The sequence below is a fragment of the Dothidotthia symphoricarpi genome (genome assembly GCF_010015815.1).
Source record: "Dothidotthia symphoricarpi CBS 119687 unplaced genomic scaffold P153scaffold_1, whole genome shotgun sequence".
Lineage (NCBI taxonomy): Eukaryota > Fungi > Ascomycota > Dothideomycetes > Pleosporales > Dothidotthiaceae > Dothidotthia > Dothidotthia symphoricarpi.
The window spans coordinates 1,079,822-1,104,732 of record NW_022985008.1 but is presented as its reverse complement, the minus strand read 5'-3'; the positions used below and the strand labels follow the sequence as shown (position 1 = coordinate 1,104,732).

Below are 24,911 nucleotides of genomic sequence, written 5' to 3'. Positions count from 1 at the left end.
CATACCACATTGAAGCACTCGCAAGCGCGAACACAGATTGCCAGGTCATCTGCGTTACGATCTCTATCGCCATACTATAGGCCTGAGACCCCGCTTTTGAGCCGCGTCACATGTCCAGATGCACTCAATGTCGGGGTATATAGTTGGTATTGCGACGGCGTACGAGCCTGACTTCGTGACGCTCCGATGGGTTTCACAACGTGGGAATTCGACCAAGTTCGCAAGACCTACTACTACTACGACCCAGATAGCAACACTTGTGTGTATGCAGACGACACCGGCGTCCCACCACCTGAAACAAGGTATGAATTATAATATTGGTCTATTTATCAAGACAAGATGTCACTGACTATACTAGTCATACACCTACGGCTGCCGTCGTGCCGACGTCAAATCATGGCCGAGTCGATTCCACGATATTACCAGCTGCAACAGGCATTGTACCAAGTGATACGGAGAGACTCCAAAAGGTGGCACGCAATGTAGAGGTGCTAAATGCTCAAACAACGCCTGCGGACCTGCAGCAGTTCAACATAACACCACGCTTCAGACTCAGGGAAACACCGGGAGAGGCCGAGGGGCTTGACGAGAGTGAGTTGACGTTGTATGTCTTTTTTAAAGTTGTAGTTGACATGCTCCAAGGCTTTTGCATTCGGAGACCTGGTTACAAATACTTCAAGAAAGGAGTGATTTTCAGGGTTTTATGGCCAGAACTTGCCGGCGATGTACATCAAAATATGACTATTGCCACCACACCGCGCTTTCCAAACGAGAACATATTTTGTAAGATCAGGTGGTTTGTTGTGGTGCGCGAAGGTCATGACTGTAGTACCTGCCTGTAAGTAAATGACTGTCGCCTTATTGCGATGCACGAAGTTGACAGTCTCAGATCAATACAAACCTACGGAAATAGAGGTGTGCCTCAAAACAAGGAGAAATACCACCATGCCATAATGTTCACTGGAAATCAGCCACCGCAGCCGTTGCCTTCGGAGCAGCCTCGTATCGGAGAGTTAGGCATGGGTACTCCGATCCACGTTGAGGCAAGTCGACCTTATAACAGGATGGATCCGCTCTCCCGAGTAAATTTCGTCAAGGTCTATACTATCGAACACAACGTGAAGGTCGAAGACTTTGGCAGGGTTAACCCACTCTGGGAACATACATTTCTGTCTCAATTCTACGCCCACTGGGGAATTCCATTCCACATGGGCTTGCCACCGGCTACTCGAGGGCCGCAGTACAATCACAACTAAGCCCATTTTTTCACGGTAACATATACTCAGCCACATACATATAATTCGGTTGCACCGGTCACAACTGAAACTCCTTGGTAACCATCACGATTGGAACCCGAATACAGTTCTTACCATCTCGATATGAACCTCGATGTGTTCAACAGCGACCAAACGATTGGACTAAACGAGATCATGGAGAGTTCTGTGTATATTTTCGACAAAGTAATGTTTATTCCTCTCTTGATGGACTTCCGTTCTTCATTATTTCAGGTCTCAACTTGGGATGCATGGTTCTTCATCGCGAGCATTGACGAACCCACCATAGTCGAATTCAGGAATGGCGTTTTGTACGCTAGTCTTATGGTTACTTGACATCTATGTCAGATACGCCACACTTGATGTATCTAACGGGCTTTTCATTTACGCTCTTCGACATGTCATATGTGATAATGAAAGACATGTTCATGTGACTGAGTACCTGTCTCTGCATTGGCTAGCAATATGTACTACCGACAGCAACACGATCCTACGAAAATATGGCGCCACCAACATAGTTCGATTAATTATTGTCAATCAGGTGTTTAACACAGAACGATCATGCTTCTCAGCTTTACCAATCGGGTCCTGACTTGTATATCGAAAGATTGAAAAACCCACTAAGCGGGTGTTAGTGCGATGCCGCGCATCTGTAGCTTCCGTAGTGGGGCTCGTGTGGAGTCTGTGGGACATGTGGGGTATGTGGGTTCAGCCGATCTACATGTGTCGTAAGAGTCTATTCCAACCAACGTCAGAACACTACTCCAGCGCGATGAGGCAACTCAATTGCACTTGTTTGTCGGATGATCGCGTTCTGACTGCCTTGCAATATATCGCGGCACCATCTAGCCGGGTCAACGGTATCCGAGCCGGAACGGGTAGTCCGGGGCAACTGAAATGACGTCAACCGCATGTGTACTGGACAGCGCCAAACGCGGAGACAAGTTGCTCTCATTTTGTAGTATTGCTCCTCATATGCATAGACTCTACGAGATAGATCCCTGGATCCCACAATAACTAACAAAGCATTGGTTGCTCCAAATCCACTCCAACGATGTCTAGTGGACTACTTTTTAATATCGCCTCTGGCATGCATGATACTCGCCTGAAGATGCGAACCCGACCATTTCCCTAAAAGGGTATACGCCCCGGCCAGTTTAACAGTCTTCCACAGGGGCATCGTCAATCGGCGGTACGCGCCGAGGACCCACATCCTCCGTCTCCAATCATATCAAATAACAAAAGCATGTGATAGTACACGGCCGTTTTATATTCAAAGACTCACACGTTGTGATATGACTCCATGATAACCCTCTCGTTGACTTGTTGGGTGGTAATGTAGCCTACAGAAAGGCCTATTGGATGGATATCCGGATATAATATCCGTGTCAGCGCTTAGTACGAGCCACCGACGACACGTCGCATAACTTAGGGCCACTGTTGTTGTAGTTCAATAACACGGTCGAGAACGAATGAGGCTCTTGTTCGAAGTCATGATTGGTATCAAGATATGCGGGAGGTCCTTCACCACATGACCCTCGTGCTTGCATGAAGCTTGCAGGTTACATGCATCTCGCTACATCGACCGGTTCAGGCTTGACCGGGGCATGAAGGCTGACGAGTTAAATCAAGACTTGGCAATAGAGTAGTTTTGGTTGCAGAGACCTTACAAATTATGTGGTACGTATTGCTACAGCCGAAAGCCTCTCGCTACCTGAGTCGCTGCATGCAACTCTTAGCAAGCTAGTGAAGTTGCAGAGAAAGCATATGCTACTTGTTCTCTTCTCGAAAAACGCGAAAATAGTATTAGGTTGGAGAAACATTGCTAGTAGTCTCGGTGTTGGGTCGAGTCGATTGAGATCTATCATGAAGATCGCTTTCTGTAGGTGCCAGGGCTGCTGTCGAAAAAGGAGCAGGTTGATATTTTTGACGGACTCTATGCTGAAGCGAAGAAGATATACCTTGCAGGTAAGGGGGGTTCATAAACTCCAGGATCGCTGAATCATCGCTTTCATCGTCGACCGAGTACCCAATGTTTTGTGCAAGTTCGTCCTCGGACCATTGGCTCATCGCCAGAATAGCCCAGTCTAGGATACGGGGCGAGCAAAGCATTACTGATCTTCGTAAGGCGTAGGTTTCCCGACGCGATATGCGAAGCTGATGTAGCATCCACCGATTTACTCGATCTCGAGTATTCGCAAAACACATCAAGTAGTTGCTCAACGTCAATCGGGTGTCATCGTCATCTCCGAGAAGGAGCAAGATCTCTCCTTCATTTAGCCCTAGATCCAGTGGGAAATCGTCCGGAAGAGATTCAGGACTATCGAGCGGATCAGCCAGACAATCAACAATCACCCCTTTCAGGCTTTGGGATATTCTTCGGTTCCGTGTCTCAGTGTCTGTAAAGTGCCTTTCGTCCATATCTTCAGCACCTGCGATGCCGAGGAGCTCTGCGGGAACCTCTGAGCGCGATTGATCATCCATTGTGGCATTGCTATTACGTTGTGATGGGCGACTTGGTGTATCTGAAGACAATGGAAGGGGTTTACGCTTCTGTACCTCTTGTGACCCTCGAATCTCATTGTCGCTATAATCTGGTGGAATGGGCAACTGGCCAATACCGACGCGGTCGTCGACAAGAGATCCATGCAGAAACGAGGAATCTCCGAGCTCCAGTGAAGCTTGTCCTACATTAGATGATGCCAAAGATGCAGTAGACGTTTCGTATTCGACTGTGGTTGGCATCTCTTGTCGGACCAGCGAGGAAGGACTCAGTCTAAAAGAACTTTCGAAGATCTCTTCTATATCACGATATTGTTCCTCTAGCCTGTGCTCCCCTGCGCCCAACTCGACCTCCAATGGTTCGTATTCTGCCTCTGCAGGTCCAACTAGGTCGCGCGCGGCTTGTGATGCTTCGAATAAAGTGATCAAAGTCAGATCATTCGACGGAATGCCATTCGCCATGCATTTTCGAAGATAATCAATGAGCAAGATGTCTGATTGCGAAACTTCCTCTCTCAATCTCTTCATCTCTTGACGCTTCTCCTGAACTGCAATACGCTTCTTCATGACTACTCCTTGTATAGTGACAAAATCTGAAAGTTCGTCTATGAATCTGGTGTATAATGCCAAAGCCGCTTTGTTTAAGTACTTGTCGTTTTCGATTTCTGGATTCCAAAAGCTCGGTGGTCGCGGTGCATCGGTTGGTGGAGGCGGGGGTGGCGGAGGGGGAGAGGCCCTTCTAGGAGGAGGTGGCAATGGGGGTGGGGGTACTCGATTCAGCCTTTGTGAAGTTTCGAGAGGTGGACTTTGGGGTGCGACACTTCGACGTAGTGAAGGTGAACAGGGCGGTACGCTGTCGGTTTCGAGTTCGCATAGTTCTTCTGGAAAGTGCACCGTTGGTTTCTTGAGTATTCCTTTGGGCGGTAATGGAGAAACTGAAAAGTCCTTTGGAGCCAACATAGTTCTTTCGTAGCCTTCGTGGCAGACACTGGTCTTGTTTGCTGAGGTGGCTGAAGACATGGGCGTAGAGCTGTACGTATACTATAGTCGTACCTTCTGATCTTCCTAATGATAATTATCTACAAGATGGTCAGAATTGCCGTATGTTGCACATCCGGCCTAATTAAATACGTCAAAACCACCTGTGAATATGAGTGACTGGGTGAGCTACCATTGATCTCTAATTTGCGTTCTCGAGCGTAAGCATGTGATATCGCGATATCGTGTCTTATCCTTTTATCATCACAGCAGCATGATCTACAAGAAGTTGTACTGGAGGGAACCAGCAATGCGAGAACGGTCAAAGAATGACTCGGCTGCGCTTGGGTCGCTACTTGAACGCTCGATTAGCGCACCCCACTTTACCCCACTTCCCGGCTCGGGTCCTTGTCGCGCTACACCATCACATTCGTGCTGATGCATAAGGCGCATACTGTTTACATGCAGATGTTTGCAATCGCTTCAGGCGCTAAAGCGCATCAGACACTTGACGAGGCTCTGCCTTGAGCCCGACTCTATCCGTTACCCCTCACAAGGCTTTATACGCCGTCAGGCCCAAGTCCATACTTTGGTCGGAGATCAATACGTCTCTGCCAGCATGTAAGAATGCCAACGAACTCGCCTTGGGCTTGGTCCTCAGCTCATAATCGACATTACATGTACGTTTACGCAGATGATGGTGTCATACAGGAGACCCTCTGGTCAGGACCTCCTGCTTCGGCCGGTCAACCACCACCTACTAGAGACCCTAGGTCAGTACCATGAACAAGATCTTTTATATTTCTGGGAAAGTAGCTAATAATCTGGCTATTGGAAATAGAGATCCTCGGACAACTCCGTCCAACCCTCCAATCCCACAACAAGTCCCGAGACCTCTATTAGTACAACCCACCCAGCCAAACTACACAACTGGAGCAACGTCTTCTCGTCCCGTTGTCGGCCCAGCTCCTCCTTCCACTGAAGGGGCTGGGCAAGCTGTGCACACGAGACGGAAACCGGTAGCTTCGCTCCCCGAAGAGGTACAAGCTAATCTGCACCACCTGGCTAGGCGTTTCATTCAGACTGGTGATGTTAGAAATGAGACGGAGTCACTAGATCTACGTAAGAGTCTATGCTACCTCTGAGTCTCCGAGTACTGATTGTCTAGGGTATCGTCGAGTCGCGACACACACTCATCATCTTTTCTTTGTTCCTGGAAGGGTCAGTCATGCTCCTGGGTTGATATTGCCGAGACGACATATGCTCTCCTCTCTGACTGTCTATAAAGGTCTTTATGATGCTTTGGACCGAACCCGCTGGGGTAGCAAACCCAGGTAAAACACGCAACTCAACACACTTTAGCACAGTGTGGTTGAATGAAAGTGCCTACTCCGAGATAAGACGCTTCGTGGTAGTTCGAAACAAGGGCACATTCAGCCAGTGCATGTGGGCCGTCCCTCCAAACTTCTACATCACTGCTCAACACTTGAACGCTTAACTGACTAACTTTCTCAGCCCCATACAGACGTACCGAGGCAGTGGTGCCACCAAACCAGGTCTTGTCATGAAAGACCACGGCATCATTTACACATCTTCTACAGCTCCTAGCACTATCCCCGGCGAAAGTCTCAACAAGTATCCCATCCGTGTCACGCCCACCGACGGCAGAACACTCGATCCTGCATCTCGCGTGAACTATGGAAAGGCGTACGCAGTGGAGCACAACGTCAAAGTACTTGATGTTGGCATGGTGGACGAGACTCATCGATATATGATTGAGGTATATTTCGAGAGCGCCATGCGAGGCGAATAACGTAGGGGAGACCAGATCGCTCTGCAACATACGCAGGGCTGGCTCTTATTATATACGTCCGATTGTTTTGTTGTTTCGATCATCTACTTTCGTTGCATCTCCAAGGACCGCTGCGTACTCCAAACATACGGGAGTAGGTTAGCGCCTCTGAGATACCTGTCGTTATTGCTCCTGAGGATTTCATGTTCAACAATGTGTCTAACGAGTTCCCGGCATTCGGTTTCAAGTTTTCGATTGTTCTCTGTTGGACTCTCACGGTTGGTACAACATGAATTATGGGACATTTCTCTGTTATTCGGTCGCCTCATGTTGTAGTTCTATCAGATCAGTCACATTTCGTTCATTCTTTGACTCGTCAATAATAACAATAAATTCTCGTCTATGAAGGGATAACTTGAGTTGACTGCTGAATAAATAAGTCATTCTTTCTCAGAAGATTCATAATGAGCGACGGAGTATTTCCAATGCTCAAAATATATTTTGCGAACATTCATCGCCCTTGTTACCCACTTCCATTGGAAATACCTTTTTGATAGTGACATCTCTGCAAATATCCCACTGTCGCCTATGCACCGTCGTGTCCGTCAGGAACCATATCTTCTGGACTTCCCACGGGTAGTGCTTGTAATAGACCCGATCAGTAAGGGACTTTTGCTCAAGACACAAGTACAATCGACCGCGGTACATATGACTTACTCATCGATAATTTCGTCTGGCGAAGCGTAGAGAAGCTCCAACGCAATCTCATCAACCGTCCTTGATCCAACCGAACGCTGCGTCTCGGGCAGACTCGAGATCCAAGCACAATACGTCGCCCACTCTTGGCCCTGACGGCGTGGAGTATGATCAGTACCCGTCGGGTCACACCACATATATCGCAGACCCATGTTATCCGTGTAGTTGAACCGTATGCTGACATTCAGCAACTCGTTCACATCCTTGTTGAGATCTTGTAACCCATCTTGAGCTCTTATGTAGTCTTGATATGTCTTGTCGAATGCAGGTTCAAGTTCAATGTTGAGACGATGCCACAGTTCTTCCGCGGTGCCACTACGCCTAAAATGCGTTCGGCTGATGTGAGTCAGATCGTCAACTATCTTCTTCCAATGTGCAAAGACCGCATCATACTCTTCGATGCTAGATATTTCAAAGGCTTGCTTCAATCGGTTCAGACGCTCGGCGGGGAAGTGGTCTGGGTGCCGTGCACCCTGCTGAGTAGAGTGGTAAGATATACCAATTGAGCGATATTGGTCCTCTGCTCTATCGCATAGGTTGTATATGGCGTTGATTAACTCTTTACGGCGTCTGAAGGCTTTGCGAACATTCTGAACAGCTTGCTCAGCATCAGCAGCAGGAATCTTGGCGCATTTCTCGCACATGATATTTAAGTTGAGAACGATCCTTTCTTGTCGTGTTCGGTGGAGAAGACGTTTGTCTTTGAGACGTGGAGTATCTTATAGAGCTCGTACGCGACACTGTACACAGCATTGTTGATGGTCACTAAAGTTCACAATACTCTGGAAGGTAAGTCAGTTAAGCATTGTGAGCTTGTGTTGATCCCAAAACAATGAACTCCTCCAGCCTAAACCGGGTTGGATGGTTCTTACTGAACTGTACTGAGTGAGCCACACAATGACAAAATTAGAAACTGGCGGTTGATTAAGAAGAACACATTAACTTGGTCCAAAAGCCTTGCAAACAGATTCTAACTCAATTCACCTGCAACTACGGTGTTATGATGTTGCACTAATCGTCGAGCCCGTGGCCGTCAGAAGGGAGGAAAAACAACAAGGGCATCGGATTCAGCAATCTTTGAGCTTGAGAGTTCGATGAGCAGTATGTATAACACCTACATCTTGCTTCACTTCACCAAATGCTTATGCTAACCGAGATGACTAGCTGTGTGAGGTCAAGCATTCATCTGAGTTAGAATTTTCGGAAGCGGCGATGGGAAATACATTGGACAAGACACCTCGAGTGTTGTTATGGAGATTTGAAAGCTGAGGCTGAGGTAGGAGACAAACTATGGATGAGAATCTAGAATAAAAGCACATTGTGTTATTGAGTAATGCTTTGGGTAATCGGGTTGCGTTCAAATCAAAACAAGTTCCAATCCGCACAGCTGTGCTAATAGCATATATTAACAACAAGAACAGGTTACCTAGCATGCTCCAATTTGGCGAGACTTCTTTTGTAAAAGTGAGGCAGATCAGAAGCAGCTCGAAGTGAGCTAGGCCAGCAAGGTGGCAGCTAATCTGACCAAGGGCGCGCCAAGACATAGCATGCCCTAACTACAATAGGTAGCCCTGCCTTTTATAATAGGGAGGTCTTATCTATTATATAAGGGTGTAAGATTTTAGTTTAATTAGCACCTATAAGTAATTTTAAAAAAATATTAAATTAATTCTAACTTAATTTATAATTAATTAACTAAGACTTTTAGTATTCTTACTATAAATATACCTTTTTTACTTATTAATATTAACTCTAAGCTTATTAATTAGGATATCTTTAAACCTAATTTTACTAAAGTTAAGCTACTAAAAGAAGGTTTTAATAATAGTACTCTTAATTTACCTAAAGAAGTTAAAAATATAAAAGAATATATAAGTATATTAATTAATAATTTAAAAGTTAATTTAGAATTATTTAATAATTAATTCTAGATTAATTTAATATAGACTAAGAATATTTTATAATTACTATTAGTAATAGAAATAGTAATACCCTTAAAGTAGATACTATTAAGTTTACTATAGTAGTTCTATAATATTCTTAGATAGATATAGTAGGCTTTATATATATTATTTAGTTAAAAGAGATATATATATAGAGCTTTAGGTAGAAGGAGCTACTAAAATATATAAAGTATATAAGTATATTAAAATAAATTTTAAATTAATTTAAAGCTAATTTATTAGCTTTAGTTTTAATACTTTAAAGCTAGTAAAGTTAGAAAGAAAAATACCTTTTACCTTTTCTTTAATACTTATACCTTTTACTAGGTATTTTAGTATTTTAGTATAAAGTATTATAAATTTATTTAAAATAAATTTTACTCTATTACTTATACTAAAGTTAATAATAAGCTATAGAAAAGGCTATACTAGTATAAAAGCTTAATTAAATAACTTAAACTTAATAAAAATAAATATATAGTAAAGATATACTTTAATACTTTCTATAAGTAGTTTATAGCTAGGTATTATAGCTCTTTAAAACTATCTTATAGCTCTAGACTAAGAATATTAAGAATAGTAGTAAGTCTTAAGTAAATAAGTTTAAAATTAATTCTAAATTAATTATAGCCTTTTATAAGTCTCCTTTACTAGCTTATAAGCTATAAGGCCTAGGTATAAGGTATTATAAAGAAGCACTAGATCTAAAATATTCTAATACTTATTAATATAAAGTACCTTTAAATACTTTTTAATAGTTTTACTATACCTTCTTAGAAGTATTATAGTATAGTTAAGCTAATATACTTATAATTAAATAAGTATAGTATAAGTTACTACTTCTTCTAAATAATTAATTCTAAATTAATTCTAAGTTAATTTAGGCATTAATTATATCTAAGGTTAAAGTAAGATAGTAAAGTAAAGCTATAGTATTATCTTTAATATTATTATTTTAGTTAATACTAAATAAGTCCTATATATAATACTAGTATTAACTAGTATATATATATATATGCTATCTCTACTATAGCTTATAAATATTAATAATATAGATATAATTATCTATATCTTATAGCTTATACTATACTCTAGTATTACTTAAAGTATATAAGATTTAAATTAATTTAAAACTAATTCTAATCTTATTTTAGCTATATTTCTCTTTTCTTTTTCTTTTCTAGGGTATTCTACCTAGTATAGGTATTACTTAATTAAAGAGCTTTATATAGTATTTATAAATAAGAACTATATTATAAAACTTATTTACTATAAGTAGCTTCTTATATTTCTATATAAAAGTAGACTTAAAGGTATTATATTTAAGTAAAAGATAAACTACTAAAACCCTAATATAGTAAGTAAAAAGTAAATAAATTATAAATTAATTCTAAATTAATAAGGCCTATATCTAATAAGTTCTCTCTATAATATCTAAAGATATTATTATCTATATTTTTAAAAACTAAGCTTAGTTACTTATAAAGTAGAATATATTTTAAATTAATATATTATTTAAAAAGTTTAAAGATAGCTAGTTTAAAGTATTATTTACCTTATTTTTAAAAGATTATAGGAAGAGTAAGCTAAAATTAATCTATTTATAATTAATTCTAAATTAATTCTAGTCTTTATACAGCAGAATTATTATAAATATATAAACTTTAAAGATATATAAAAGAGTATTTACTATATTCTTTAAAGTAGTAGAAAAGCTTACTAAAGTTAAGTTTAAGTAGTTATATCTTTATAATATAAGCTATATTAGTGTAACTATTAATATAAATATAAAGTAGATAGCTAGTATATTAAATTAATTCTAGATTAATTAACAATTTATTTACCTATTTAATTAGGCTTTAGGTAATACCTTTCTTTAGTAAATAAGAATTATTATATCTAGTAAGACTAGCTTAGCTTCTATATATAGTTTTATTAAATCTACTTTCTTTATAGTATTAATAGAGTTATTCTCTAAGCTTTATATATTAAAGAATTTATATAAAGGTATATAAGAGCTCTCTTAATAGCTAAGAGCTAAGCTAAATATATAGAACTATATAATCTAATCTTTTATAAGTCTTTTATACTAAAATAGATTTTAAATTAATTCTTATTTAATTATAACTACTTCTAAGTCCTAGAATATTAAAGATTAGGCTAAGTATAAGAAGAGCTATATTATTATAGCTAGATTAAACTTCTACTATAGTAATATACTATATACTACTTAGAATATACTAGAATCTTATTCTAATACTATTAAGTAGGTTACCTTTAAAAAATACTATACTAGAGTTAGATATACCTTTTTTTAAAGTATTAAAATATAAGTTAGTATAAATTAATTTTTAATTAATCTAGAATTAACTCTAACCTAGTTAAGGTAATATATATAAATAAGTAAAATCTTTAGAAATAGAAGGCTTATAATAAGTATAAAGTATAGTATAAGTTATATAAAATACTTAGCCTTAAAAATAGGTACTTCTAAAATATAGGTAGAGAGCTTAGTAGTAAGTATAATATAAATTATTTTTATATTATTTTTAAATTAATTAGAGGGCTGTAAATTCTTTAGTTATAAAATTATTAAAATCTTAAATAATAAAGAGAATATACTAGAAAGCTTTAATAAGTTTAGCTTAAGTAAATTATAGTAATTTTACTTCTATATAAAGATAATAAAAGCCTAAAAGGTAGTATAAGTAAGATCTTACTAATTCTTACCTTTAAGAAGCTTACTAATATAAGTAATATCTTTTTTTCCTTTATTTAAGTAAGTAGAAATCTAAATTAATTCTAAATTAATTACTAATTAATATAAGCTTAGCTTCTTAGGTACTAAATAAAAAGTATAAGAAGTTCTATCTAAAATATAAAAGAGCCTTATTTAAGTATAAAAAATAGTAGTTTTAGCTAAAGTAGAAAAAGGCTAAAGTAGTACTAAAACTACGTAAGTTATATATATAGTAAGCTAGAAAATAGTTAAAGTATAAATAAATTCTAAATTAATTAAGGTTTACTTTATACTATAGCCTAAATAAGTATAGTCCTAAAAAAAATTTCTATACTAGATATAAGTAAAATATAATTTTTTTTTTACTTAGTATTTCTTTCTTTACTACTACCTTTATAATAGTAAATAAAATACTTCTTACTTATATAAGAAAGAAATAATTAATTAAGAATTAATTCTAAATTTATATAGCCTACTTATTAATACTATATAGCTCTTCTTTAACCTTTTCTTAGTATAATAGTATTTTACCTCTAAGATAGTAAAGGTTATTATATTATCTATACTAGAGAACTTTTCTACTATATATAAATTAATAATAGTACTATATTATATAGTATAAGTCTTCTTTTTTATATAATTTAATCTAGAATTATTTCTTAATTAATTTAGTAAAAGTTCTTATATTATAGTTTTTTTTATAATTATATATATAAGAATTACTCTAAGTATTCTCTTAAAAATTAACTAGCTAGTGCTATATTAATAAAATAGTTCTATAATACTCTTATATATTTCTATAGTATTATAGAAATTTATAATAACTAGGTTAAAGGTCTTATAAATTAATTCCTAATCTATTTAGCCTTACTAGTAAATACTTCTAGTCTAGAAGTTATATAAAAGTAGCTTATAAAAAAGAATATACTACTACCTATACCTAATAGAGATAGAAAGGTTAAGATAGAAGAGAGTAGTATAAAAAAGGTAGGTAAAGTAAGTAGTATACAGAATAGATTAAGAATTAATCTAAAATTAATTTCTTTAAATAAGAAAAAAGAATAAGATTATTCTTATAAAAGATTTAATATACCTTACTATAAAGTATTAAATAAAAATAAAAGGTAAAAGAAGAGATAAGTTAACCTTAAAAAGACCTATTAGATCTTACTTTTAGAAAGTATTTAAACGCCTTATAAAAACTATAAGTAAAAGAAGTATAAAAGTAGGTATATTTTCTATAAATATATTATAAATTAATTAATAATTAATTAGAATACTTACTAAAAAGTTCTTATAAAAACTAATCTTTATTAATAAAAACTAAGAGTTTATAATATAAGTAATTTTTATTTAGCTATATAATACCTAAAGGCTCTTTATATATAAAACGTACTAGTATAAATTAATTCCTAATTAATTATAAATTAATCTAGCTTATACTAAAAGAAGTAGGTAAAGAATAGACTAGAGAAGACTAACTTATATTAGTTCTTCTTTTTCTTCTTCTTATTTCTTTATTTTAGCACTAGTACGTCTTCCTTTATAAACTTAACTTAAAAGTTATAGTTTTTATAGTACTAGATATTACTCTCTTTAAAAAAAAAGTAGTCTAAATTAATTAATAATTAATTAATAATTAATTTACTTAGATACTTATAGTTAAATTCTTTATTAGACTTAGCTATATATATTTTATATAGGCTTTAGTAGTAAGGTATAGCGTAAATAGCAGTATTTATATAGATAAGATTATACTATATATTTATTAGAATAAATTAGAAATTAATTAATAGTTAATTTTACTTATATTACTATTTAGTAGCTAAATAACTGCTTAGAAAGAGAGGGCTAGTATAAGGGCCTACGTAACTATAATATTAGCCTATATAGCTAGTAGTAGAGCAGTAAGAGTATAATAGGTAGTTATAATATATATATACTAGGCTAAATTAATTAATAATTAATTATAAATTAATTATAAGGAAACTTACTTAGCTCTTAGTTTACTAAAGTAATACCTAGTAAGCTAAAGCTATAGGTAAAGGCAGTAATATCCTTAATACTATAGGCGCAGCGTGTAATAGGCTAGGCCTAGTAGAACCTTAGTAAGTAAAGCCTTAGAGCTTAGCTACTCTAACTACTAACGCCTACTAGAAACAGCTAGTACGCTACTAGAAGGACTATAAGTAAAGAAAAACTAGTACTATAGATCCTTAGTAAATTTATCTAATTTATACTAGTAACTACCTTTAGAGTTAGCTCCTTATATTTAAATTTACTTATAAAAACTCTTTTAAAAATTAAAAGAGTCCTAGAAAACTACTAGTAGTATATCTATTAAAAGAGATACTATAGTTACTAAGCTAAAAGCAGAAGCTTTATAGCTAGTAGAGATAGGCTTTACGTAGAAAGTAATTAAGATATACCTCTAAACTATAGCTAAATAGAACCTAAATAAATAAGAAGTATAGCTAAAACTTTAACTAGTTTCCTAAAGTCTCTAAGAGAATAAATAATAGATAATAAGGTTTATAAATATACTAATTTTAATAGCTAGCCTATTATTAGTAGCAGCTAGTAAATAACTAGTTAATAAACCTAATAAATAACCCTCTTTAGAAGAATTATAAAATATATTATAAATACTAACCTAGAAAATTAATATTCTTAAGAATAGTATACTACTACTACTTACCTCTACTAAATAAAGAGTATAATAATTAAAAGAAGAGGTATATAAACTAAAGGTAATTCTAGAACTAGTTTTCTCTATAGTACCTATTAGAACCTATATAAAAAACTTTAAAATACTAGATCCTAACTACTTTAATAATAACTAGAAGAACTATTAAAGGTTTTAAACCTAAATAAACTATAAGCTAGAATATAATATTAGAAAACTAAAATTAGGCTCTAGGTATATCTTTAACTAATTAAAGGGGCCTATAGCTAGTATTACTCTATTATAAATAGATTATAATAAAATAGGTACTATAAAAGGCCTATAGATATTTCTAGATAAATAATCTATAGATAACTTATATACTAAGAAAGCTAGGTAGAAACTTTAAACCTTTTAGTAGAAAAAGCTTTCTTTATAATACTTTAATATAGAATTTATAAGGCTAGCCTTTAAAGTAAGAAAAAAGAGTAATACTAATAACCTAAAAATAAGGTATCTTAGTACCTTATAGCTTAACCTATAAGACTAAATAATATCTATAGAAGTACTAAGTAACTAAACTATCTAGTTACTAATAACTTAAGTAGTTACTATTAAGGAAAATCTTTTTAAGGCTAAGATTAGGTCTACCTTCTTATATATAAGGTCTTTTTAGAATAACTTTATAGACTAAGAACTCTTAAAAGCTTACTTTAGTTAGGTAATTAAAGTAATAAGTAAAACCTAGAATAAAGCTAAATAGGCCTCTAAAGAAAAGTACTCTCTTTATAGAAAAAAAAACCTATATCTATATTATAGAAAACTTAGGTACTATACTAATAAGTACTTTCTAGTACTAGCTAATTATCTAGCTTAAGCTACTCTTATAGTAACTTATAACCTAAAAGAGTTCTTAGATAAAGAAATAGTAGGTTTAGAAAACTAGAAACTCCTATATATAAATATAAGTAAGAGTATAAGAAACTAGATTAAAAAGAAGAGTAGTTCTTATTATTTTAGTAAAACTAGCTAGATAGAAAACTATTAACTATCTATATAATTATAAATAATATAGCTATAGTATTTACCTTAATTAATACTAGCTACTTAACTTATTTAGTTATCTTCTTTAAGTTTATAAGAAATAATAATCTAAAGTATACTATAATTACGTAGAAACTTATTATTAAACTAAGAAGAAAGTTCTTTTAGATAAAAGTAGCTATCTAAATATAAATAGATATAGATAGCTATAAAGAAGAAATATAAGCCTATAAGCTAAAAGAAGATAAAGAGTATAACCTTATCTTAAAGAGACCTTAGATAGATAGATACTAAGTAATACTAGTACTAGTAAAGAAATCTATATTTATCTATAGTAGTTAGACTAGAATATAGAGCTAGGAAGGTAGAATACTTATAAGAGTTCCTAGGGCTATTAGTATATAGGCGTATTTAGCCTAGGCTAAATAATTTTAAAAAGATAAATAAATCTAACTATACTCTACCTTTATAGTAGATATTAAGAAAGTACTAAAGAAAAAGAAAATAGTTAACTTCTAAGAAAAGCTACTAAGCTATTTATAAAGTAAGTTTAAAACCTTTCTAAAAAAGAAAGCTAATAAGCTTATACTACTAAAAGAAGCTACTATTAACTACTTTATTAAAATTATAAAAAAAGATAGTAAGCTAGTAGAGATTTTATAAAGACTACTATATAATATATTAAGAAAAGAACTACTAGTATTATAAAAGAAACTTATATTATACCTAAACTATAGGTTTATTTAAGTAAGTAAATCTAGTACTACTACTTCTATCCTATTTATAAAGAAACTTAGAAGAGAGCTATAAGGGCACTATAAATAGGTAATTAAGATATAGAATAAATAGGTGTTTATTAAGAGATTAGATAAATCCTTAGGGTATAAGCCCTAGAGATTTATAAGTACTATATACTAGAGCTCTAAGGGCCTTACGCCCTTAGCCTAGAGGTTTACTAAAGGTAGGCTAATAGGAGCTTAGATAGAAATACCTATAATAGAGCCTCCTCTCTTTTTATAGTTTATCTTAAACTACTAGAATTTTTAGAGTAGATAAATAGGTATTTAATTTATATAGTTACCTTAATTAAACTCTATAAAAACCTTCTATAGAGGGAAAATAGTTTAGGAGAAATTTAGTACTAAATTATTTAAGTTTTCTCTAGGCTAGTCCTTAGATCTAGCCTAGGGGCCTACTGCGCTAGGCCTACGTTCTTATTACTAAGTCTTTATAACTTTAGTAAGCGTAGCCTAGTTTATTATAGGTAACTACTAGGCTTTTATAGAGAGTCCTATTTACTATTATCTCTAGATTATAATTCTTAGAGGTATAGTTATACTTACTGTATATTATTATTAGTAACTTTGTATTTATAAGTTTTACCTTATTAGGTACCTACTAACTATATAGATAGTTTATTAGGCTTTATTACTTCTTTAGCTCTATTCTAAGGGCTTTATAATATATAATTATATAAAGTAAGAGCTTAATATAAAGTTTACTTATAATAATTTATTATTTACTTACTCTATTATTATAGTTAGCGTTTACGCTAACTTATATAATTATTTATAGGCTAGTATTATCCTTATAAGGTATATTACTAGTAGCCTTCTTAGAGGTTTATTCTATATAGGCAGCGCTTACTTTAATATTAGTACCTATTATACTTTCTATAGAGTTTATAACTATAGTTCTTTTATAGAAGTCTATTAGCTCTCTATAAGTAGTTTACTAGATATAGTCCTAGTATCTTAGGCAGCGTTTATTATTTATTTATATTATAATAACTTTTTATAGTTATTAGTATATATAAAGTAAGGTAAAGTAGTATAGTATTATAGTAGTCCTAGAGGGCCTACGCGCGTATACTAGATAGGTATAAAATACCTATATATTACCTTATAGCTCTAATATTACTATAATAATCTTCTTCTTATTAACTTACTATACTTCTGCCTTTCTATATTAGTAATATACCTCTACCTAAGTAGATCTACTAGCTTTCTGCTAGTATAGCCCCTTAGCCTACTCTTACTTACTTCTAGTATATAGGCTATATTAACTTTCTTACTACTACCTCCTAAAAGTGCCTTTTTAATAGTACTATTATATTATTTTTTAAGCTATAGTAGAGTAATAAGCTGTACTATAAATATAAGGCTAGTTAAGGTATTTATAGCAGTTATTCTAATACTAAGACTAGAGGTTATACTAAGGTAAGTTTTCTATTCTATTCTATCTATACCTTATCTATTACTAATTCTAATAGATCTTACCTAAGTTCTATTATACTATTAATATTCTTAACTACTACCTTAAGTATACCTTACGTAAGACTTAGGAGTTTACTAGCTTTATATCTACTACTAACTCTAATACACTCTTTATAGATAACTAGGTATAGGCTAACTAGGTAAATACTTATACCTATACTAAGGCTTATTATAAGAGTTTTCTTAAGTATAATTATACTAAGTGTTGTACTATTACTAATAGTAGTTTTTTTACTATAGCTTTTAGTTAGGCTTATTAAGTTTCTACTTAGTATAACTTAAAGTAATATAAGGTTAGTCTACTATTATTTTAGTATCTTTCTATTACTAATCTGTTCTAGTTAGGTCTTAGTACTACTAGCCTATATTATCCTAATAATATTATTATTTATGCTTCTATAGAGGCTTACTTCCTATGTAATAGCACTTCTAAGAATATTAACTAGCGCTTCTACTACTATAGTACTAATATTTCTAATACTAAGAAGAAGAAGATTTTATTCTTACTATTACTTTAGAAGTATCTTTATTTAGTAGCTCTCTATACTCCTAGTTAGAAGGTAGCTAGTAGTACTTTTAGAAAGGCCTCTACTACTAGCTCTTCTAGTTCTCTAATAGCTAAGCGTAACTCTAGTAGTATTAGTTCTAACTTTATAGTATTTTAATAGGTAACTATAAAAGTTCTCTTAGTAGATATATATTTTAGTTTTTTTAGATAGTATAAGAAATAATAATTATAATTTTCTATTTTTACTAAGGCCTATATTATTTTATACTAGTTTATAATTTTAGTTTTAAAGGTAATTACTATACTATAGCTCTAGCTTCCTTTTTCTTCTTTCTTTTAGATATTCTTCCTAGGATATCTTTATTTCTACCTTAGTAGATTATTAACTTCTAGATCTAGTAGAGTCTTTACCTTCTGCCTATATCTTCTAAGCAGCCTATAGGTACCTTAAAACGTATCTTATAGGTTTATTAGATAGTCTTAGAAGATCTTATTATAGTAATTAAGATTTTTAAGTAGTTTCTAGGTAGTATTCTTATTAGACTAACCTAGCTACTTTACTTTATACTTCTGCTCTTAAGTAGTAGTATTATAGTATTTTATAATTTCTTTAACCTTATACCTATCTTTAGGTAGAGTATTCTTTAGAAGTTATATAGGCTCTAGCTAGAAGCCCTTTTTAGTAAGAAGTTCCTACTATAATTTAAGTAATAATATATTAAACACTAGATATATATACTTTATAGAGGGTAGTAGTACTAGTTTATAGGCTAATTTCCTAATACGCTTTATAATTATAAAGAGCCTAAAGTACTTAGTATTAAATTTCTTTAAAGGCTACCTAGTAGTAATATTTTTTACTTAGAGAAGTACTTACTTACCTTTAATATAGTATTTCTTAAAGTGCTTAGTATTATACTATTTTATTATACTCTTTTAGGTATACTTAAGGCTCTGCTTTACCTCTTTTTATATTTCTTACTATTAAGTAAGTCTTTTAGTAACTTACTAGTAGAGCTCTAGCGCCTTTATATTCTTATTCTAAACTTTAAAAGGTTACCTTAACTAGTACTTATCTAGAATTCTATTAAAGCCTTTTAGGTTTAACCTAAATACTACTTTAATAAGGTATTCTTTATATATAGAGTATACTTTAGAGTTATATATATATTTAGCGTATAGTAATAATAGGACCTAGTTATCCTACTTATAGTTTATATAGATACGTAGGTATATTTTAAGCTTTTAGTTTAGCCTTTTAGTCTAACTATTAGTCTAAGAGTAAAATACTATACTTAGGTAATAATTAATTTTAAGGTAGTAGTATATATTTAACTAGAATTAACTAGTAAATACTAAGCTATAATCTAATAGTAGAGTATCTAGAGGTCCTTATTTTAAAAATACTTATTTAAGGAGTAGTTTAGCTACTCTCTAGGATAAGATTATTTTAGTTATAAAAAGGTAGTAGATATACTTACTAAACCTATCTACTAATACTAGAATTAAATTATATATATTTTCTAGGTTATCTTTTAACTTAGGTAAGTTAGTAATAAAGTCTAAGAAGTAATATTACTATACTATATTAGGTATAGAGAGAGGTACTAGTATCTTCTATAGCTTATACTATTAAATCTTATTTAACTAGTAAGTAGTATACCTTTTAATATATTTATAAATATCTAGTTTAAGGTATAGCTAGTAATACTTTTTTATAAGGAGGTCTCTAGTCTTTTTAACTTTATAGTAACCTTTTATAGGATTATTATAGTTCCTTATAAGTATATTTTAGCGTAAAGTAATATTATTAGGAATCTACACTTTCCTACTTCTATATAGAATACTACTAGGGTTAACTTTCTATAAGGTAGTACTCTTAATTACTTTACTATCTCTCTATATTACTAGCGCTTTATTTATAAAATAGGCCTTATTCTGTTCTTAAACCTATCTAATAAAATTAGAGAGCTGTTTTAAAATTTCTAGTATATAAGCATTTTTCCCTTATACAGCTTTATTTATAAGGTGTATAGAGGCTAGGACTTAATTATTAAGCTTATAGTCTAATACTATAGCTATATTAAAGTCCTACTTCTAAGCTTTAAATAATTTAGATTAACTTTAACTATTATAGCTTATAGAAGAGCTATTAAGAGCTAAGGGTAGTATACTGCTAGTAGCTAAACTACTATTAGAGAATTCCTATTTAGAGACTATTTTAGAGAGTTAATAAAGCTATACTAGCCTACCTCTAAGGTAGTTTTCTACTAAAATTACCTAATTAATTAGTTAAGCTTTAGACTTTTAAAGAGTCTATATTTAAAGCTTTTATTAAAGTAAAGGTAATATTATATTATAAAGTACCTATTATTCTCTAACTATAAGGCCTTATATATAGTTAGGGTGTTTTAAGAAACTATTAGCTAGGTTCTCTAGTCCTAGCTTATATTTAACTTTAAAGTTAAATTAAGCTAGCTCTTCTACCTAATATATTTATTTAGAAAAGAGTTTCTTTATAGTTATAAAGTACTAAAGCTTATTATAATTAGAGAGGACTTAGATTATTAATAGAGTATATTTAAGATAGTATTTCTACTACCTAAATAATTCTATAATTATAGAAAGCTCCTTATTATATATATACTATTAAATTAATAGGCTAGTAAACTTATAGCTCTAGAACGCTACTAGCTTCTAATAAAGGTTAGTTACTAGCTTAGATATTTAGGGCTAAAGTAAGATTACTGCTATAGTAAAGTCTAACGTATTAGTTAAGACTATTACTAGCTTTACTAGATTAAAGTACTAGAGTATAGAGACTTCTATAAACTTTAATTAGATAGAAAAAAAGGCCTTATAAACCTTATTAGGCTAACTTTATAGTTAATACTATTTTATTAGACTCTTTTAAGTTTTCTTTAGATTTTTCTTCTCTTTCCTATCTGCGCTAGCTCTTATAGGAGCTAGTACTAGAAACTAGGTAGCTATTATATAGTCTACTAGTAGGCGTATAATACTAAAGTAGTTATAGATAAATCTTCTATAGAAGTTTATAAAACCTAAGAATACTTAGATATCTTTATATCTCTTAGGCTTTAGCTACTCTCTAATAGTTTATACTCTTACTAAGTCTATAACTATACTACTAAGAGTAACTATAAAGCCTAGGAACTCTATAGATTTTATTAAAAAGACATATTTACTTACCTTATAGTATAAGCCCTACTTAATAAGCCTATTAAGAATCTCCTTAATATAGGTATTATAATCTTTCTTATTTTTAAAGTAGATTAAGATATTATCTAGATATACTATATAGGTATAATCTACTAGGCTACCTAAGGCTTTATAGATATAGGATTAGAATATTACTAGCGCGTTTACTAATCTAAAGAGTATAACTAGGTACTTAAAATAGCTATACCTTATTTTAAAGGCTATCTTTTACTTATTACTTTCTTTAATCTATAGCCTATAATAGGCTTTACAGAGGTTAAGCTTAAAGAAGATAGCTACCTTTAATAATTAATCTAATATCTTACCTATAAGTAAAATAGAGTATTAATTCTTAATTATAACTTTATTTAGTTTATAATAGTCTACGTAAAGTCTTATTATCTTATTAGCTTTTAGTATAAAGAGGATTAGAGTACCTATAGGTAATTTACTAAAATAGATCTATCTCTTCTTCTAGGCTATATTAAGGTAGTTCTATAGAATTTCTAGCTTATAGCTAAAGAGGTTATAGATAAAGAGATTTAGGACCTTAGTCTCTAGCTTTAAGTTAATAGAGTAATTATACTCCCTATTAGGTTAAAGTATACCTACTTAATACTTACTAAATATAAGCTACTTATAATATAGCTTCTTTAGTATAAATTTTAATTTATTTAAATTAGGTATATTATTTTTAACTGCTAGATATAGAGTATCTATCTTAATATTATTAGTTAGGATATAGGCTATACCTAAAGGTAGTCTAGCCTAATTAGGGTTTTTATTATATATACTAGTAACTATTTAATAGGCTACTATTTCTAGTAGCTAGGCTAAGTTTAGATAGTTCTATATATAGTAGTAAAGATAATTAATAATCTCTAAGAACTTATTTTTTAACTAGAAGATCCTCTTTTAGTAATAGTACTTTATATCTTAAACTATATTTTCTTCTAGTTATGCTCTACCTATAGGCGTAGGTATTCTAGGGTCTTTCTATAAGAGTTCCTTACGTAGGGCTTCCTAGCTATTAGGTAGAAGCTTATATGCTAGATTACTAGAGTAAAGAATATATACTCTTTCTTCTAGACTTATATTATCTAGTAGTTATTCTATAGAGAGTAACTAAATTTTATTAGTATTATTTACCTACTATTTAAACTTACCTATTAAGAAGTAGATCTTTAGATCTACTTCTTATAGCTAAGAGTACTCTAGTATAAGGTTATAACCTATAAAGTTTACTACCTAGAATATCTAAGGGCTTACTTCTTTAGTAGTTCTTCTTATATTACTATATAAGAGTGTAAGTTTATATAGTTTAAAAATATTTAAATAGTTACTATTAATAAAGCTTACTACTAGCTTCTAATAAAATAGACTATAGAGGAGATTCCTCTCCTTAACTATATATTAGTTAATAATATTAATCTCTACGCCTAAGTTATATAGCGCGTAAAGGAGTATTATAGACCTATTAAACCCTTATAGAATTATAGTAACTTTAATATAGGTTTATTTTCCTTTTAACTCTAGCTTTAGCTGTAATTAGAAAAGATTTATAATTAGGGCTTTTCTTTTCCTAGGCCTTAGCTCTTTAAGTCTTAGGGTTAGTTAGTATTAGTTTTCTAATTTAGTTTCTACTAACTCTTCTCCTTATTATCTTAATTATTACTAGTATTTACTACTTACCTACTACTCTAGTTCTAGGCCTAGAATAGAGTACTAGTAAATTAGTTCTAGTACTATTTTAAGAGTTTAGAGTTATATCTTTTCTTATAGCTACTTTAAGTTAGAGAGGTAGTTATTTATTTAGGCTTTATAGAGTCTAATAGTTTTAACTCTATCTTTATACCTATAGTAGTCTTTACGTTGCAGAGAGCCTACTTAAACTTTAACTATTTAGTAATAGTCTCTAATACTCTATTATACTAAATCTCTTATTAGTAAGCTTTAGAGGCCTTTACCTATACTAAGGAGATCTTTAACTTATTATTTATATTACTATTTATAAGCTTAAAGAAGCTTTAATAGAGTAAAGATTCTTTATAGTTTAGGTATAGTAAAAATATATTAACTAAGTTATTAGTATACTACTTAAAGTTCTAAAACTTTAAGTAGTTTTTATACTATATAAGAATTAGGTCTTACACTAGCTTCTACTTCTCTGTATAGATATTAGCCTAGGTATAGATTACTTCCTTATTAATCTTTTATTAGATTAATTCTTAGTATACTCTATATTAGATAGTACCTATTACCTAGTAAGTTCTAGTTATAGAGTTCTTTAGTACCTAGGTATACTTAAATACTACGTCTATATCCTTAACCTACTAATTTACTTATTAGGAGGTAGAGATATAGGATTCTGTACCTAATTTAGGCTTAGAGTTTACTATATTAAGTACTCTAATTAGCTTTTCTACTGCGTTAGATACTAACTAGAAAGGCTCTACTAAGGTAGTAGAGTATTCTAGGCCTAAGTACTATAAGGTAACTTAAAGGTATTTTTCTAGAATTATAATATATTCTAGGCTAGTGCCTTAAAGTTATTCTTCTAGAAGCCTATTTAAGATTAATTAAATATACTACTTACTACTTAGTAGGGCTGCTTACGTATAGACTCTTAGGAGTAATTTCTAAAGAGGTTATAAAATACTAAACTAGTAGATTACTTCTAAAACTCTATTAATACTACTTTCTAGCTATATTTTAAGAAGAAGTACGTAGCTTATTTCCTTAATTAAAGGTTATTCTAAGAGGCTCTTATATATTTTCTTAAGTAGCTAGTTCTCTGTTAGAAAGTAAGTTACTTTTTACTTAAAGGTTTTTCTTTCTTTATCTAAGCTCTCTATATCTTTAATATAGGTAGCTAGACCTTACTCTAGAGCTAGGTTGCTTTTAGTTCTAGATAAAGATACTATTAGGCCCTTCTTAGGCATAACATTTTATTCTCTTTAAGGAGGTATTATTTTTCTATTAAAGAAAATAGCTTCTATTTATCTTAAATTAACTACTCTTTCTAAGGAGAAGTATAAAAGATTTAAATTATAAAGGCACTATAAATAGGTAATTAAGATATAGGATAAATAGGTATTTATTAAGAGATTAGATAAATCCTTAGAGTATAAGCTCTAGAGATTTATAAGTACTATATACTAGAGCTCTAAGGGCCTTACGCCCTTAGCCTAGAGGTTTACTAAAGGTAGGCTAA

The 24,911-nt window shown here is 32.1% G+C and overlaps 5 protein-coding genes across 5 annotated transcripts; 2 read left to right on the top strand and 3 right to left on the bottom strand.

Moving 5' to 3' along the window:
• Positions 1-38: 38 nt before the first annotated feature.
• P153DRAFT_362491 (uncharacterized protein) lies at positions 39-1,736 on the top strand. Its single transcript, XM_033667147.1, has 4 exons — positions 39-302; positions 359-591; positions 643-838; positions 890-1,736. Exons 1-4 carry the CDS (start codon positions 187-189, stop codon positions 1,254-1,256), a joined length of 912 nt encoding a protein of 303 aa, XP_033529140.1. The 5' UTR covers positions 39-186; the 3' UTR covers positions 1,257-1,736.
• A 1,216-nt stretch (positions 1,737-2,952) lies between these two features.
• On the bottom strand, positions 2,953-5,054 carry P153DRAFT_8951 (uncharacterized protein). Its single transcript, XM_033673475.1, has 2 exons — positions 4,948-5,054; positions 2,953-4,895 (listed from the first exon to the last, which is right to left on the bottom strand). The coding sequence occupies exon 2, from the start codon at positions 4,794-4,796 to the stop codon at positions 3,081-3,083; it is 1,716 nt and encodes a 571-aa protein (XP_033529139.1). The 5' UTR covers positions 4,797-4,895; positions 4,948-5,054; the 3' UTR covers positions 2,953-3,080.
• Positions 5,055-5,186: 132 nt separating this feature from the next.
• P153DRAFT_8938 (uncharacterized protein) lies at positions 5,187-6,609 on the top strand. Its single transcript, XM_033673471.1, has 5 exons — positions 5,187-5,527; positions 5,596-5,876; positions 5,923-5,975; positions 6,043-6,200; positions 6,270-6,609. The coding sequence occupies exons 1-5, from the start codon at positions 5,382-5,384 to the stop codon at positions 6,565-6,567; spliced, it is 936 nt and encodes a 311-aa protein (XP_033529138.1). The 5' UTR covers positions 5,187-5,381; the 3' UTR covers positions 6,568-6,609.
• A 650-nt stretch (positions 6,610-7,259) lies between these two features.
• On the bottom strand, positions 7,260-7,946 carry P153DRAFT_380561 (uncharacterized protein; the record flags this gene model as incomplete). The annotated part of the gene is made up of 1 exon (XM_033669937.1): positions 7,260-7,946. The coding sequence occupies one exon, from the start codon at positions 7,944-7,946 to the stop codon at positions 7,260-7,262; it is 687 nt and encodes a 228-aa protein (XP_033529137.1).
• Positions 7,947-8,299: 353 nt separating this feature from the next.
• On the bottom strand, positions 8,300-8,771 carry P153DRAFT_8928 (uncharacterized protein). The gene has a single exon (XM_033673468.1). The coding sequence runs from the start codon at positions 8,733-8,735 to the stop codon at positions 8,463-8,465; it is 273 nt and encodes a 90-aa protein (XP_033529136.1). The 5' UTR covers positions 8,736-8,771; the 3' UTR covers positions 8,300-8,462.
• Between the last annotated feature and the right edge of the window lie 16,140 nt (positions 8,772-24,911).

Bases quoted from the DNA above. Each gene is read 5' to 3' on its own strand.
- P153DRAFT_362491 (XM_033667147.1), top strand. From the start codon at position 187: ATGGGTTTCACAACGTGGGAATTCGACCAAGTTCGCAAGACCTACTAC. The intron at 592-642 runs GTGAGTTGACGT...ACATGCTCCAAG, and splicing joins GGCCGAGGGGCTTGACGAGA to GCTTTTGCATTCGGAGACCT. The intron at 839-889 runs GTAAGTAAATGA...TGACAGTCTCAG, and splicing joins CATGACTGTAGTACCTGCCT to ATCAATACAAACCTACGGAA.
- P153DRAFT_8951 (XM_033673475.1), bottom strand. From the start codon at position 4,796: ATGTCTTCAGCCACCTCAGCAAACAAGACCAGTGTCTGCCACGAAGGC.
- P153DRAFT_8938 (XM_033673471.1), top strand. From the start codon at position 5,382: ATGCCAACGAACTCGCCTTGGGCTTGGTCCTCAGCTCATAATCGACAT. The intron at 5,976-6,042 runs GTCAGTCATGCT...CTGTCTATAAAG, and splicing joins TTTTCTTTGTTCCTGGAAGG to GTCTTTATGATGCTTTGGAC. The intron at 6,201-6,269 runs GTGGGCCGTCCC...TAACTTTCTCAG, and splicing joins GGCACATTCAGCCAGTGCAT to CCCCATACAGACGTACCGAG.
- P153DRAFT_8928 (XM_033673468.1), bottom strand. From the start codon at position 8,735: ATGCTAGGTAACCTGTTCTTGTTGTTAATATATGCTATTAGCACAGCT.